The sequence below is a fragment of the Bufo bufo genome, chromosome 2 (genome assembly GCF_905171765.1).
Source record: "Bufo bufo chromosome 2, aBufBuf1.1, whole genome shotgun sequence".
Classification (NCBI taxonomy): domain Eukaryota; kingdom Metazoa; phylum Chordata; class Amphibia; order Anura; family Bufonidae; genus Bufo; species Bufo bufo.
This window is the reverse complement of record NC_053390.1, coordinates 840,842,078-840,859,950: the sequence shown is the minus strand read 5'-3', so window position 1 is coordinate 840,859,950 and position 17,873 is coordinate 840,842,078. Positions and strand designations below refer to the sequence as shown.

The following is a 17,873-nucleotide window of genomic DNA, read 5'->3' as shown; positions in this document are numbered from 1 at the left end:
CTTCTAGGTCCCCCATTGCCCACATTGTTCACACCCTTGTGTGTCCCCCTGTGAAGGGCCCTTCTCGGTTGTCACCAGAAGCCCCCCTCGGCACAGCACCGGGAGGTCTGTCCAGCTTTCCCCAGCAGGTTCCACCTTTGGAGTTGAGGATGGTTTTCAGTTTTCAGCCTCCTGGCATCATGCTTGACCCTGGCACATGGACAGCTCCACCAGTAAAGAGGCCAATTACTAGTAACACTCCATCTGTGCCGGATTAACGCCTGAGGGTAACAGCAGGTGATTAACTCCAGACCAGGGAAGGAAGGGTTAAGGTGTAGCCTCCGATGGACTGCTCTCCACATTCTATAGGAGAACATAAACTTTTACAGCCGTGTTGCTAATCCCTGGCTGGAGGCTCGGCTCGTTCTGCGGCTCTGCCCAGTCCCTGGTCCCTAAAAGACAATATTTCTGCTTCCAGCACAATACATCAGCGGGTGGAGAGATGACGCGCGTCCCACCCTGCCACAAACTTTATAGCCTCTGACTCCTTTGTATAGTCACACAGTGTCAGGCCTCACAGTCCCTCACACTACCTGGGCCTCCTCATATGCTACATGACATCGCAGAACGTGGACTCCTGGATCCAGGATGCAAGGGCCCCAATACATGCTGCTCTGCCTGGTTCACCTGATCACAGCACTGACAGATGAAGAGAAGAAGACCATTGTGGAGAAGCACAATTTCTATCGCGCCAGGGCAGAACCACCAGCGGCTGACATGAAGGCTCTGGTAAGATGAGGACACGTCTGGGAATAATGACTTCTCCAATACCTGACAGATCAGACAATCCATGACATGGGGAGTGACAGGTGACAATGCTTCTAGGGGGACAGGCATATGGATCGTCTAGGTCTGACCCAAAGTCCAGTCATATGAATCTTCACAGTTTAACCCATAGTTCAGTCATATAGACCTTCATATCTGACCCATTGTCTAGTTATTTGTACCTTCTAGGCCTGACCCATAGTCCAGTCATATTTATCTTCAGTGTCTGAACCACAGTCCATTCATATAGACCGATAAGATCAGTAGCTGATGCACTAGATCATTACAGGCTTGGTGGACAGAAGAACATTCCAACACTTGGTGGCTGGTGGTCAGTAGTATATTCTATGACTTGCTAGTTGGTGGTCAGTGGTACATTCTATGACTTGGTTGCTGGTGGTTAGTGGTACATTCTATGACTTGGTTGCTGGTGGTTAGTGGTACATTCTATGACTTGGTTGCTGGTGGTCAGTGGTACATTCTATGACTTGCTAGTTGGTGGTCAGTAGTACATTCTATGACTTGCTAGTTGGTGGTCAGTGGTACATTCTATGAATTGGTTGCTGGTGATTACTGGTACATTCTAGACTTGCTGGCTGGTGGTCAGTTGTACATTCTACGACATGCTGGCTGGAAGTCAGTGGTACATTCTATGACTTGCTGGTTGGTGGTCAGTGGTACATTCTATGACTTGCTGGTTGGTGGTCAGAGGTACATTCTAGACTTGCTGGCTGGGGGTAAGTAGTACATTCTATGACTTGGTGGCTTGTGGTCAGTGGTACATTCTACGACTTGGTTACTGGTGGTCAGTGGTACATTCTATGACTTCCTGGCTGGTGGTCAGTAGTAAATTCTATGACTTGCTAGCTTGTGGTAAGTGGTACATTCTATGACCTGCTGGCTGGTGGTCAGTGGTACATTCTATGACTTCCTGGCTGGTGGTCAGTGCTACATTCTATGACTTGCTAGCTCGTGGTCAGTGGTACATTCTATGACTTTTGTGGTTGGCGGTCAGTGGTACATTCTATTACTTGCTAGCTGGTGGTCAGTGGTACATTCTATGACTTTGTGGTTGGTGGTCGGTGGTGCATTCTATGACTTGCTGGCTGGTGGTCAGTGGTACATTCTATGACTTGCTAGCTGGTGGTCAGTGGTACATTCTATGACTTGGTTGCTGGTGGTTAGTAGTATATACTATGACTTGCTAGTTGGTGGTCAGTAGTACATTCTATGACTTGCTAGTTGGTGGTCAGTGGTACATTCTATGACTTGCTAGTTGGTGGTCAGTGGTGCAGTCTATGACTTGCTAGTTGGTGGTCAGTGGTACATTCTATGACTTGCTAGTTGGTGGTCAGTGGTACATTCTATGAATTGGTTGCTGGTGATTACTGGTACATTCTAGACTTGCTGGCTGGTGGTCAGTGGTACATTCTATGACTTGCTGGTTTGTGGTCAGTGGTACATTCTATGACTTGCTGGTTGGTGGTCAGTGGTACATTCTATGACTTGCTGGTTGGTGGTCAGAGGTACATTCTAGACTTGCTGGCTGGGGGTAAGTAGTACATTCTATGACTTGGTGGCTTGTGGTCAGTGGTACATTCTACGACTTGGTTACTGGTGGTCAGTGGTACATTCTATGACTTCCTGGCTGGTGGTCAGTAGTAAATTCTATGACTTGCTAGCTTGTGGTAAGTGGTACATTCTATGACCTGCTGGCTGGTGGTCAGTGGTACATTCTATGACTTTGTGGTTGGCGGTCAGTGGTACAGTCTATTACTTGCTAGCTGGTGGTCAGTGGTACATTCTATGACTTTGTGGTTGGTGGTCGGTGGTGCATTCTATGACTTGCTGGCTGGTGGTCAGTGGTACATTCTATGATTTGCTAGCTGGTGGCCAGTGGTACATTCTGTGACTTGCTGGCTGGGGGTAAGTAGTACATTCTATGACTTGGTGGCTTGTGGTCAGTGGTACATTCTACGACTTGGGTACTGGTGGTCAGTGGTACATTCTATGACTTCCTGGCTGGGGTCAGTGGTCAGCTGGCTTGTGATTACTGGTATATTCTAGACTTGCTGGCTGATGGTCAGTTGTACATTCTACGACTTGCTGGCTGGTGATCAGTGGTACATTCTATGACTTGCTGGTCAGTGGTACATTCTAGACTTGCTGGTCAGTGGTAGATTCTAGACTTGCTGGCTGGGGGTAAGTAGTACATTCTATGACTTGGTGGCTTGTGGTCAGTGGTACATTCTACGACTTGGGTACTGGTGGTCAGTGGTACATTCTATGACTTCCTGGTTGGTGGTCAGTGGTACATTCTATGACTTGCTAGCTGGTGGTCAGTGCTACATTCTATAATTTGCTAGCTGGTGGTCAGTGGTACATTCTATGACTTGGTTAATGGTGGTCAGTGGTACATTCTGTGACTTGGCGGCTCGTGGTCACATTCTATGAGTTGTTGGCTGGAGGTTAGTGGTACATTCTGTGACTTGGTGGCTGGTGGTCAGTGGTATTTCTATGACTTGCTGGCTGGTGGTCTGTAATACATTCCATAACTTGGTGGGTGGCTTGTGTTCAGTGGTACATTCTATGACCTGCTGGCTGGTGGTCAGTGGTACATTCTATGACTTGGTGGCTGGTGGTCTGTAATACATTCTATGACTTGCAGGCTGATGGTCAGTTGTACATTCTACGACTTGCTGGCTGGTGATCAGTGGTACATTCTATGACTTGCTGGTTGGTGGTCAGTGGTACATTCTAGACTTGCTGGTTGGTGGTCAGTGGTAGATTCTAGACTTGCTGGCTGGGGGTAAGTAGTACATTCTATGACTTGGTGGCTTGTAGTCAGTGGTACATTCTACGACTTGGGTACTGGTGGTCAGTGGTACATTCTGTGACTTCCTGGCTGGTGGTCAGTGGTACATTTTATGACTACCTGGCTGGTGGTCAGTGGTACATTCTAGGACTTACTGGCTGGTGGTCAGTGGTAGATTCAATGACTTGCTGTTTGGTGGTTTGTGGTACATTCTATGACTCGCTGGCTGGTGGTCAGTGGTACATTCTATGACTTGCTGGCTGGTGGTCAGTGGTACATTCTGTGACTTGGCGGCTCGTGGTCACATTCTGTGACTTGGTGGCTGGTGGTCTGTAATACATTCCATAACTTGGTGGGTGGCTTGTGTTCAGTGGTACATTCTAGGACCTGCTGGCTGGTGGTCAGTGGTACATTCTATGACTTGCTGGCTGGTGGTCAGTGGTACATTCTATGACTTGCTGGCTGGTGGTCAGTGGTACATTCTATGACTTGCTGGCTGGTGGTCAGTGGTACATTCTATGACTTGCTGGCTGGTGTTCAGTGGTTTATTCTGTGACTTACTTGCTGGTGGTCAGTGGTACATTTTATCACTTGGTGGTCAGTGGTACATTCTATGACTTGCTGGCTGGTGGTCAGTGGTACATTTTATCACTTGGTGGTCAGTGGTACATTTTATCACTTGGTGGTCAGTGGTACATTCTATGACTTGCTGGCTGGTGGTCAGTGGTACATTTTATCACTTGGTGGTCAGTGGTACATTCTATGACTTGCTGGCTGGTGGTCAGTGGTACATTTTATCACTTGGTGGTCAGTGGTACATTCTATGGCTTAGTTGCTGGTGTTTAGTGATTTCCTCTGTGACCCTTGGAATCCTCTAATTGTATCAATGTTGTATACATTTTTTCTGCTTAATTTGAACGCTCCATTTAACTTTTTCAACTTTTACATTGTTTAGACATTATCTTGCGAGCGTTAAATTGCCAAAACAGTCACCCACACTGACCTCAGCAAGAAATGGAAGTGTGACTTGTACACCAGTCACTGGACTGTAGATGTAATGTGTACACCAGTCACTGGACTGTAGATGTGATGTGTACACCAGTCACTGGACTGTAGATGTGATGTGTACACCAGTCACTGGACTGTAGATGTGATGTGTACACCAGTCACTGGACTGTAGATGTGATGTGTACACCAGTCACTGGACTGTAGATGTAATGTGTACACCAGTCACTGGACTGTAGATGTGATGTGTACAGCGGTCACTGGACTGTAGATGTGATGTGTACACCGGTCACTGGACTGTAGATGTGATGTGTACACCGGTCACTGGACTGTAGATGTGATGTGTACACCGGTCACTGGACTGTAGATGTGATGTGTACACCGGTCACTGGACTGTAGATGTGATGTGTACACCGGTCACCGGACTGTAGATGTGATGTGTACACCAGTCACTGGACTGTAGATGTGATGTGTACACCGGTCACCGGACTGTAGATGTGATGTATACACCGGTCACCGGACTGTAGATGTGATGTGTACACCAGTCACTGGACTGTAGATGTGATGTGTACAGCGGTCACTGGACTGTAGATGTGATGTGTACACCGGTCACTGGACTGTAGATGTGATGTGTACACCAGTCACTGGACTGTAGATGTGATGTGTACACTGGTCACTGGACTGTAGATGTGATGTGTACACCAGTCACTGGACTGTAGATGTGATGTATACACTGGTCACCGGACTGTAGATGTGATGTGTACACCGGTCACTGGACTGTAGATGTGATGTGTACATCAGTCACCGGACTGTAGATGTGATGTGTACATCAGTCACTGGACTGTAGATGTGATGTATGTCCAGTAAAAGGTATAGTGACCGATGTACACATCACATCTACAGTTTAGTGACCGATGTACACATTACATCTACAGTCCAGTGACTGGTGTACACATCACATCTACAGTCCGGTGACCAGTGTACACATTACATCTACAGTCCAGTGACTGGTGTACACATTACATCTACAGTCCAGTGACTGGTGTACACATCACATCTACAGTCCGGTGACCGGTGTATACATCACATCTACAGTCCGGTGACCGGTGTATACATCACATCTACAGTCCAGTGACCGCTGTACACATCACATCTACAGTCCAGTGACCGGTGTACACATCACATCTACAGTCCAGTGACCGGTGTGGAGGGGTTGAACATTTGTAAGGATACTGGAACACCAACATGGGTTATATCGAGTGGTGGTGGCGTGGTTTTTTATAGGGTTTTGAATTGTTCATGTTGAGTTGCAGTCGAGGTGTTGGGAGATCCTAGAAGTTGGTGGTATAGAACGGTATTGGGAAATGGGAGGGCCTCAATGGTGGGGCTGGACTCTCATAGTTAAGGCACTTGGTTGGTTCGGAGAGGTGTCTATCAGTTGGTGTCTCCCAGCTTGTGTTTTTACAGCTGGAGGCAAGATGGAAGTGCCATGTTGGGTTTTTATGGATGTAAAATTTTGGGGCTTCTACGATCTCCCTCGTCAGGGTTAATGTTATTTTATTTGTGTTATGTATTTACTTTATTAATAGGACGGCTGCTGTGGCCGATTTAATCCGAACAGTGATTGTGTGTGTTTATTGGAAGGCTGGGGTTGGGGAAAAATCTAGAGGTTTAAGGGAGAGGCCCTGAGTAAATGACCAATAACCTAATCATGATGTGTACTCCAGTCGTTGTATATACCTACCTGAGCTCCTTTACATGGATCGGTTACTGGTGTGATTGATGAATGTTGAGGAACCCTTTAATGGCGGTCAGTACTGTAGTTCCAGTTGTTTTTGTATATTTGCAGCGATGGGACCAGACGCTCGAAGACCTGGCAAAGTCTTACGCTGCAAAATGTATCTGGGATCATAACGAGGAGCGCGGGTTCCGAGGAGAGAACCTCTTCATAATGTCCGGATCCAGTCTGGATGTGGAGCTGGGTCTGGCTGACTGGCACCGAGAGCGCGACTACTACAACTTCACCACTGAAGCCTGTCAGGAAGGACAGATGTGTGGACACTACACCCAGGTACAGCTCCTCTCCACACAACCCACTGGCATCCATCGTGATGTCCAGGACAGAGGGTACGGCCCTGCAGAGCGTGGTACAGATCAATGATTTCTAGATCTCTGTCTGCCATCTCAGATTACACCTAAACTGCTATATACCGTCCTGCCCAAGCAGTCCTATCTGAAAACAGCAGTCCTATCCACACACAGCAGTCCTATCCTCAAAGAGCAGTCCTGTCCACACAGAAGTCCTATCTGCAGAGTCCGATCAGACAAGAGGAGTCCCTCTGAAAAGAGCAGTCCTATCTGAAAACAGCAGTCCTATCCACACACAACAGTCCTATCTGAATACAGCAGTCCTATCCACATACAACAGTCCTATCTGAATACAGCAGTCCTATCCACATACAACAGTCCTATCCTCAAAGAGCAGTCCTGTCCACACAGAGATCCTATCTGCAGAGTCCGATCAGACAATAGGAGTCCTATCCATAGAGAGCAGTCCTATCCATAGAGAGCAGTCCTATCCACACAGAGCAGTCCTATCCACACAGAACAGTCCTATCCATACAGAGCAGTCCTATCCATACAGAGCAGTCCTATCCATACAGAGCAGTCCTATCCATACAGAGCAGTCCTATCCACACAGAGCAGTCCTATCCACACAGAGCAGTCCTATCCACACAGAACAGTCCTATCCACACAGATCAGTCCTATCCATACAGAGCAGTCCGATCCATACAGAGCAGTCCGATCCACACAGAGAAGTTCTATCCATACAGAGCAGTCCTATCCACACAGAGCAGTCCTATCCATACAGATCAGTCCTATCCATACAGAACAGTCCTATCCATACAGAACAGTCCTATCCACACAGAGCAGTCCTATCCACACAGAGCAGTCCTATCCATACAGAACAGTCCTATCCATAGAGAACAGTCCTATCCATACAGAGCAGTCCTATCCACACAGAACAGTCCTATCCACACAGAGCAGTCCTATCCATACAGAGCAGTCCTATCCATACAGAGCAGTCCTATCCACACAGAGTAGTCCTATCCATACAGAGCAGTCCTATCCATACAGAGCAGTCCTATCCATACAGAGCAGTCCTATCCACAGAGAGCAGTCCTATCCACACAGAGCAGTCCTATCCATACAGAGCAGTCCTATCCATACAGAGCAGTCCTATCCATACAGAGCAGTCCTATCCATACAGAGCAGTCCTATCCATACAGAGCAGTCCTATCCATACAGACCAGTCCTATCCACACAGAGCAGTCCTATCCATACAGAGCAGTCCTATCCATACAGAACAGTCCTATCCACACAGAGCAGTCCTATCCATACAGAGCAGTCCTATCCATACAGAGCAGTCCTATCCATACAGAGCAGTCCTATCCATACAGAGCAGTCCTATCCATACAGAGCAGTCCTATCCACACAGAACAGTCCTATCCATACAGAACAGTCCTATCCACACAGAGCAGTCCTATCCATACAGAGCAGTCCTATCCATACAGAACAGTCCTATCCATACAGAGCAGTCCTATCCATACAGAGCAGTCCTATCCATACAGAGCAGTCCTATCCATACAGAGCAGTCCTATCCACACAGAGCAGTCCTATCCACACAGAGCAGTCCTATCCACACAGAGCAGTCCTATCCACACAGAGCAGTCCTATCCATACAGAGCAGTCCTATCCATACAGAGCAGTCCTATCCATACAGAGCAGTCCTATCCATACAGAGCAGTCCTATCCATACAGAGCAGTCCTATCCACACAGAGCAGTCCTATCCACACAGAGCAGTCCTATCCATACAGAGCAGTCCTATCCATACAGAGCAGTCCTATCCACACAGAGCAGTCCTATCCACACAGAGCAGTCCTATCCATACAGAGCAGTCCTATCCACACAGAACAGTCCTATCCATACAGAACAGTCCTATCCACACAGAGCAGTCCTATCCATACAGAGCAGTCCTATCCCTACAGAGCAGTCCAATCCATACAGAGCAGTCCTATCCATACAGAGCAGTCCTATCCACACAGAGCAGTCCTATCCACACAGAGCAGTCCTATCCATACAGATCAGTCCTATCCATACAGAGCAGTCCTATCTATACAGAGCAGTCCTATCCATACAGAGCAGTCCTATCCATACAGATCAGTCCTATCCATACAGAGCAGTCCTATCTATACAGAGCAGTCCTATCCATAGAGAGCAGTCCTATCCATAGAGAGCAGTCCTATCCATACAGAGCAGTCCTATCCATACAGAGCAGTCCTATCCATACAGAGCAGTCCTATCTATACAGAGCAGTCCTATCCATACAGAGCAGTCCTATCCATACAGAGCAGTCCTATCCATACAGAGCAGTCCTATCCATACAGAGCAGTCCTATCCATACAGAGCAGTCCTATCCATACAGAGCAGTCCTATCCATACAGAGCAGTCCTATCCACACAGAGCAGTCCTATCCATACAGAGCAGTCCTATCTATACAGAGCAGTCCTATCCATACAGAACAGTCCTATCCATACAGAGCAGTCCTATCCATACAGAGCAGTCCTATCCATACAGAGCAGTCCTATCCATACAGAGCAGTCCTATCCATACAGAACAGTCCTATCCATACAGAGCAGTCCTATCCATACAGAGCAGTCCTATCCATACAGAACAGTCCTATCCACACAGAGCAGTCCTATCCACACAGAGCAGTCCTATCCACACAGAGCAGTCCTATCCATACAGAACAGTCCTATCCATACAGAGCAGTCCTATCCATAGAGAGCAGTCCTATCCATAGAGAGCAGTCCTATCCATAGAGAGCAGTCCTATCCATACAGAGCAGTCCTATCCATAGAGAGCAGTCCTATCCATACAGAACAGTCCTATCTATACAGAGCAGTCCTATCTATACAGAGCAGTCCTATCCACACAGAGCAGTCCTATCCATACAGAGCAGTCCTATCCATACAGATCAGTCCTATCCATACAGATCAGTCCTATCCATACAGATCAGTCCTATCCATACAGATCAGTCCTATCCATACAGATCAGTCCTATCCATACAGATCAGTCCTATCCATACAGATCAGTCCTATCCATACAGAGCAGTCCTATCTGAATACAGCAGTCCTATCCACATACAACAGTCCTATCCTCAAAGAGCAGTCCTGTCCACACAGAGATCCTATCTGCAGCGTCCGATCAGACAATAGGAGTCCTATCCATAGAGAGCAGTCCTATCCATACAGAACAGTCCTATCCATACAGAGCAGTCCTATCCATAGAGAGCAGTCCTATCCATACAGAGCAGTCCTATCCATACAGAACAGTCCTATCCATACAGAACAGTCCTATCCATACAGAGCAGTCCTATCCATACAGAGCAGTCCTATCCACACAGAGCAGTCCTATCCATACAGAGCAGTCCTATCCACACAGAGCAGTCCTATCCACACAGAGCAGTCCTATCCACACAGAGCAGTCCTATCCATACAGAGCAGTCCTATCCATACAGAGCAGTCCTATCCATACAGAGCAGTCCTATCCATACAGAGCAGTCCTATCCATACAGAACAGTCCTATCCACACAGAGCAGTCCTATCCACACAGAGCAGTCCTATCCACACAGAGCAGTCCTATCCACACAGAGCAGTCCTATCCACACAGAGCAGTCCTATCCATACAGAGCAGTACTATCCACACAGAGCAGTCCTATCCATACAGAGCAGTCCTATCCATACAGATCAGTCCTATCCACACAGAGCAGTCCTATCCATACAGAGCAGTCCTATCCATACAGAGCAGTCCTATCCATACAGAGCAGTCCTATCCATACAGAGCAGTCCTATCCATACAGAACAGTCCTATCCATACAGAGCAGTCCTATCCACACAGAGCAGTCCTATCCACACAGAGCAGTCCTATCCACACAGAGCAGTCCTATCCACACAGAGCAGTCCTATCCATACAGAGCAGTCCTATCCATACAGAGCAGTCCTATCCATACAGAGCAGTCCTATCCATACAGAGCAGTCCTATCCATACAGAGCAGTCCTATCCATACAGAGCAGTCCTATCTATACAGAGCAGTCCTATCCATACAGAGCAGTCCTATCCATACAGAGCAGTCCTATCCATACAGAGCAGTCCTATCCATACAGAGCAGTCCTATCCATACAGATCAGTCCTATCCATACAGAGCAGTCCTATCCATACAGAGCAGTCCTATCCATACAGAGCAGTCCTATCCATACAGAGCAGTCCTATCCACACAGAACAGTCCTATCCATACAGAGCAGTCCTATCCATACAGAGCAGTCCTATCCATACAGAGCAGTCCTATCCATACAGAGCAGTCCTATCCATACAGAGCAGTCCTATCCACACAGAACAGTCCTATCCACACAGAGCAGTCCTATCCATACAGAGCAGTCCTATCCATACAGAGCAGTCCTATCTATACAGAACAGTCCTATCTGAATACAGCAGTCCTATCCACATACAACAGTCCTATCCTCAAAGAGCAGTCCTATCCATACAGAGCAGTCCTATCCATACAGAACAGTCCTATCCACACAGAGCAGTCCTATCCACACAGAGCAGTCCTATCTATACAGAGCAGTCCTATCCATACAGAGCAGTCCTATCCATACAGAGCAGTCCTATCCATACAGAACAGTCCTATCCACACAGAGCAGTCCTATCCATACAGAGCAGTCCTATCCATACAGAGCAGTCCTATCCACACAGAGCAGTCCTATCCATACAGAGCAGTCCTATCCATACAGATCAGTCCTATCCATACAGAGCAGTCCTATCCATACAGAGCAGTCCTATCCATACAGAGCAGTCCTATCCATACAGAGCAGTCCTATCCATACAGAACAGTCCTATCCATACAGAGCAGTCCTATCCATACAGAGCAGTCCTATCCATACAGAGCAGTCCTATCCATACAGAGCAGTCCTATCCATACAGAGCAGTCCTATCCATACAGAGCAGTCCTATCCACACAGAGCAGTCCAATCCATACAGAGCAGTCCTATCCACACAGAGCAGTCCTATCCATACAGAGCAGTCCTATCCACACAGAACAGTCCTATCCACACAGAGCAGTCCTATCCATACAGAGCAGTCCTATCCACACAGAGCAGTCCTATCCACACAGAGCAGTCCTATCCATACAGAACAGTCCTATCCATACAGAGCAGTCCTATCCACACAGAGCAGTCCTATCCATACAGAGCAGTCCTATCCATACAGAACAGTCCTATCCATACAGAGCAGTCCTATCCATACAGAGCAGTCCTATCCATACAGAGCAGTCCTATCCATACAGAGCAGTCCTATCCATACAGAGCAGTCCTATCCATACAGAGCAGTCCTATCCACACAGAGCAGTCCAATCCATACAGAGCAGTCCTATCCACACAGAGCAGTCCTATCCATACAGAGCAGTCCTATCCACACAGAACAGTCCTATCCACACAGAGCAGTCCTATCCATACAGAGCAGTCCTATCCACACAGAGCAGTCCTATCCACACAGAGCAGTCCTATCCATACAGAACAGTCCTATCCACACAGAGCAGTCCTATCCATACAGAGCAGTCCTATCCATACAGAACAGTCCTATCCATACAGAGCAGTCCTATCCACACAGAGCAGTCCTATCCACACAGAGCAGTCCTATCCATAGAGAGCAGTCCTATCCATACAGAGCAGTCCTATCCACACAGAACAGTCCTATCCACACAGAGCAGTCCTATCCATAGAGAGCAGTCCTATCCATACAGAACAGTCCTATCCATACAGAGCAGTCCTATCCATACAGAGCAGTCCTATCCACACAGAGCAGTCCTATCCATACAGAGCAGTCCTATCCACACAGAACAGTCCTATCCACACAGAGCAGTCCTATCCATAGAGAGCAGTCCTATCCACACAGAGCAGTCCTATCCACACAGAGCAGTCCTATCCATACAGAGCAGTCCTATCCACACAGAGCAGTCCTATCCACACAGAGCAGTCCTATCCATACAGAGCAGTCCTATCCACACAGAGCAGTCCTATCCATACAGAGCAGTCCTATCCACACAGAACAGTCCTATCCACACAGAGCAGTCCTATCCACACAGAGCAGTACTATCCACACAGAGCAGTACTATCCACACAGAGCAGTACTATCCACACAGAGCAGTCCTATCCATACAGAGCAGTCCTATCCATACAGAACAGTCCTATCCATACAGAGCAGTCCTATCCATACAGAGCAGTCCTATCCATACAGAGCAGTCCTATCCACAAAGAGCAGTCCTATCCACACAGAGCAGTCCTATCCATACAGAGCAGTCCTATCCATACAGAGCAGTCCTATCCATACAGAGCAGTCCTATCCACACAGAGCAGTCCGATCCATACAGAGCAGTCCTATCCATACAGAACAGTCCTATCCATACAGAACAGTCCTATCCATACAGAGCAGTCCTATCCACACAGAGCAGTCCTATCCACACAGAGCAGTCCTATCCACACAGAGCAGTCCTATCCACACAGAGCAGTCCTATCCACACAGAGCAGTCCTATCCATACAGAGCAGTCCTATCCATACAGAGCAGTCCTATCCACACAGAGCAGTCCTATCCATACAGAGCAGTCCTATCCATACAGACCAGTCCTATCCATACAGAGCAGTCCTATCCATACAGAGCAGTCCTATCCATAGAGAGCAGTCCTATCCATACAGAGCAGTCCTATCCACACAGAGCAGTCCTATCCACACAGAGCAGTCCTATCCATACAGAGCAGTCCTATCCATACAGAGCAGTCCTATCCATACAGAGCAGTCCTATCCATACAGAGCAGTCCTATCCATACAGAGCAGTCCTATCCATACAGAGCAGTCCTATCCATACAGAGCAGTCCTATCCATACAGAGCAGTCCTATCCATACAGAGCAGTCCTATCCATACAGAGCAGTCCTATCCACACAGAGTAGTCCTATCCATTATCACGGTCGGCGTGACTATCACATACGTGACACAGAGGGAGGGAACGAGGAAGGCCCTGCCCAAGTGAGAGGGAAGGTGGTGACCCCTGACTCACCTAGCGGCTGGCACCTGGCTGCCCTGACGTCCCTAGACGGGTTCCTCACCCGTACGCCGATCACGTGCCTAAAGCCCTGGCTTTCCCTAAGCTGAGCCCTAGATAGTGAACAGGGCGGTGGGAACACTAGTCCGCACCACTAGCTCTAAAGGAAAACACCAAGGGAAGGACAGACAATACAAACTCAACATATAATCCCAGGTGGGCGACAACAGGAGACAACAAGAAGCCCAACAGGGATCCGGAGGGAAGCACTCTGGAACGACAACCAGGATTCACAACTCCAGTGGGTCAGTATAGATGTCCAGGCAGGAAGCTCTATAACTGGCAACTAGAGAAGTGTGAGGGGAGAATATAAGGAGGTTGGGAGTGGCAGACACGAAACAGCTGAAGAGGAGAAGCTACGGATCCCTGAGAGAGACAAAAAGGATAGCAAGGCAAACACAGAAAACAATCACTAAGAAACAACGTGATCTTTAGATATAGAGCGCGCAGCCACCCGCTGCGACCTCCTGACCCCGGGTATAACGGAGTCAGACGTGGCTCTAGATACCCTCGTGACACCCATACAGAGCAGTCCTATCCATACAGAGCAGTCCTATCCATACAGAGCAGTCCTATCCATAGAGAGCAGTCCTATCCATACAGAGCAGTCCTATCCATACAGAACAGTCCTATCCATACAGAGCAGTCCTATCCACACAGAGCAGTCCTATCCATACAGAGCAGTCCTATCCATACAGAGCAGTCCTATCCATACAGATCAGTCCTATCCATACAGAGCAGTCCTATCCATACAGAGCAGTCCTATCCATACAGAGCAGTCCTATCCACACAGAGCAGTCCTATCCACACAGAGCAGTCCTATCCATACAGAGCAGTCCTATCCATACAGAGCAGTCCTATCCACACAGAGCAGTCCTATCCATACAGAGCAGTCCTATCCATACAGAGCAGTCCTATCCACACAGAGCAGTCCTATCCACACAGAGCAGTCCTATCCACACAGAGCAGTCCTATCCATACAGAGCAGTCCTATCCATACAGAACAGTCCTATCCACACAGAGTAGTCCTATCCATACAGAGCAGTCCTATCCATACAGAGCAGTCCTATCCACACAGAGCAGTCCTATCCACACAGAACAGTCCTATCCATACAGAGCAGTCCTATCCATACAGAGCAGTCCTATCCATACAGAGCAGTCCTATCCATACAGAGCAGTCCTATCCATGCAGAGCAGTACTATCCATACAGAGCAGTCCTATCCATACAGAACAGTCCTATCCATACAGAGCAGTCCTATCCATACAGAGCAGTCCTATCCATACAGAGCAGTCCTATCCACACAGAGTAGTCCTATCCATTATCACGGTCGGCGTGACTATCACATACGTGACACAGAGGGAGGGAACGAGGAAGGCCCTGCCCAAGTGAGAGGGAAGGTGGTGACCCCTGACTCACCTAGCGGCTGGCACCTGGCTGCCCTGACGTCCCTAGACGGGTTCCTCACCCGTACGCCGATCACGTGCCTAAAGCCCTGGCTTTCCCTAAGCTGAGCCCTAGATAGTGAACAGGGCGGTGGGAACACTAGTCCGCACCACTAGCTCTAAAGGAAAACACCAAGGGAAGGACAGACAATACAAACTCAACATATAATCCCAGGTGGGCGACAACAGGAGACAACAAGAAGCCCAACAGGGATCCGGAGGGTAGCACACAGGAACAACAACCAGGATTCACAACTCCAGTGGGTCAGTATAGATGTCCAGGCAGGAAGCTCTATAACTGGCAACTAGAGAAGTGTGAGGGGAGAATATAAGGAGGTTGGGAGTGGCAGACACGAAACAGCTGAGGAGGAGAAGCTACGGATCCCTGAGAGAGACAAAAAGGATAGCAAGGCAAACACAGAAAACAATCACTAAGAAACACCGTGATCTTTAGATATAGAGCGCGCAGCCACCCGCTGCGACCTCCTGACCCCGGGTATAACGGAGTCAGACGTGGCTCTAGATACCCTCGTGACAGTACCCCCCCTTTCACGAGGGGCCTCCGGACACTCAGGACCAGGTCTCTCTGGATGAGAGACATGGAAAGCCTGAATTAACCTGTTGGCGTTTACCTCTGACGCTGGAACCCCCATTCTTTACTCGGGACCGTAACCCCTCCAATGCACCAGATACTGAAGAGAGCGGCGGACCCGACGAGAATCAACAATTCTGGCTATTTGAAACTCCAGATTACCATCCACAATAACAGGAGGAGGTGGCAGCGGCGATGAAGGTGGAACATACTTCTTGAGTAACGATTTATGGAAGACGTTATGGATCTTAAAAGTCTGAGGTAGCTCCAGGCGAAAAGCCACAGGGTTAATGACGGCTACTATTTTGTAAGGACCAATGAACCTAGGACCCAGTTTCCAAGAGGGAACCTTCAACTTAATATTCCTAGTAGACAACCACACATAGTCATTCACTCCTAGGTCCGGACCTGGCGACCGTTTCTTATCGGCCATGCATTTATATTTACCACTCATCTTTTTCAAGTTAACTTGCACCTTCTGCCATACAGATGAAAGAGATGAAGAAAACCTTTCCTCTTCGGGAACCCCAGAAGACCCCCCCTCTTTGAAAGTACAAAATTGGGGATGAAAACCGTATGCACCAAGGAATGGTGACTTGCCAGTGGACTCCTGATAATGATTATTTATGGCAAACTCAGCTAACGGTAAATATGATGACCACAACTCTTGGTTTTCAGACACAAAACATCTTAAATATGTTTCTAGGTTTTGGTTGGTACGCTCAGTCTGTCCATTCGACTGAGGATGGAAAGCTGAGGAAAAGGACAAGTGAACAAGTGAACAAAAAGCTTTCCAAAACTTAGAAATAAACTGGGTTCCCCGATCCGAAACCACATCGGAAGGGACCCCGTGAAGCTTCACGATTTCACTGATAAACACCTGAGCGAGAGTTTTAGCATTAGGAAGTGCGGGTAGCGCAATAAAGTGTACCATTTTGCTAAACCTGTCTACTACTACCAAGATAACTGTTTTACCCGCAGACAACGGTAAGTCAGTGATGAAATCCATTGACAGATGTGTCCATGGCCTATTGGGGATGAAAAGTGGCAATAAAGACCCTGCTGGACGTGTATGCAAGACTTTCGCGCGTGCACAAGTAGAGCAAGTAGACACGAAATCCATTACATCCTGACGCAACCTTGGCCACCAAAAACGACGAGATAAAAGCTCCAAAGTTGCTTTACTACCCGGGTGTCCAGCAAGTGCCGAATTATGATGTTCTTTTAATAATTCAAGACGCAGGTTTAACGGTACAAACAATTTCTCTGAGGGGCAAGAGGCCGGGGCGTCCCCCTGGGCCTCTAACACCTTTCCCTCTAGAACAGAGTGTACAGCAGAGACAACCACTCCTCTTTGTAAAATAGGTACCGGATCACTAACATTACCCCCTCCAGGGAAACTACGAGATAACGCGTCTGCCTTGGTATTTTTTGCCCCAGGACGATAGGTGATTACAAAGTTAAATCTGGTAAAGAATAGCGACCACCTAGCCTGTCTAGGGGTGAGACGCTTAGCCGATTCTAGGTACAGAAGGTTCTTGTGATCCGTAATCACCGTGACGGGGTGGATTGCTCCCTCTAAGAAGTGACGCCACTCTTCAAGCGCTAGCTTAATCGCCAACAGTTCCCTATTTCCAATATCATAATTTTTCTCCGCAGAAGATAATTTTTTGGAAAAGAAAGCGCAAGGACGCCATTTGCCAGGAGACGGACCCTGAGACAATACAGCTCCCACTCCCACCTCTGACGCATCTACCTCGACAATAAAAGGCTGGGAGACATCAGGTTGAATTAGAACAGGTGCCGAGGTAAACCTCTCCTTTAGAGAGGAAAATGCATCTTTAGCGGCGTCAGACCATTTGGAAAAATCCGTCCCCTTCCTAGTCATGTCGGTAAGGGGTTTAACGATCACTGAATAATTTTTAATGAACTTTCTATAGAAATTAGCGAAACCCAAAAACCGTTGTAGGGCTTTAAGGTTCTCAGGAAGATCCCAA

The 17,873-nt window shown here is 47.9% G+C and overlaps 1 protein-coding gene across 1 annotated transcript in view; it reads left to right on the top strand.

The window, feature by feature from the left end:
* Window positions 1-553: 553 nt before the first annotated feature.
* Window positions 554-17,873, top strand: part of LOC120990592 (peptidase inhibitor 16-like) — a 48,684-nt gene continuing 31,364 nt past the window's right edge. The window contains exons 1-2 of the mRNA XM_040419508.1: window positions 554-768; window positions 6,474-6,695. Of these exons, the coding sequence (XP_040275442.1) occupies window positions 628-768; window positions 6,474-6,695 (363 nt within the window). The 5' untranslated portion in view covers window positions 554-627. The remainder of the gene's footprint in view (window positions 769-6,473; window positions 6,696-17,873) is intronic.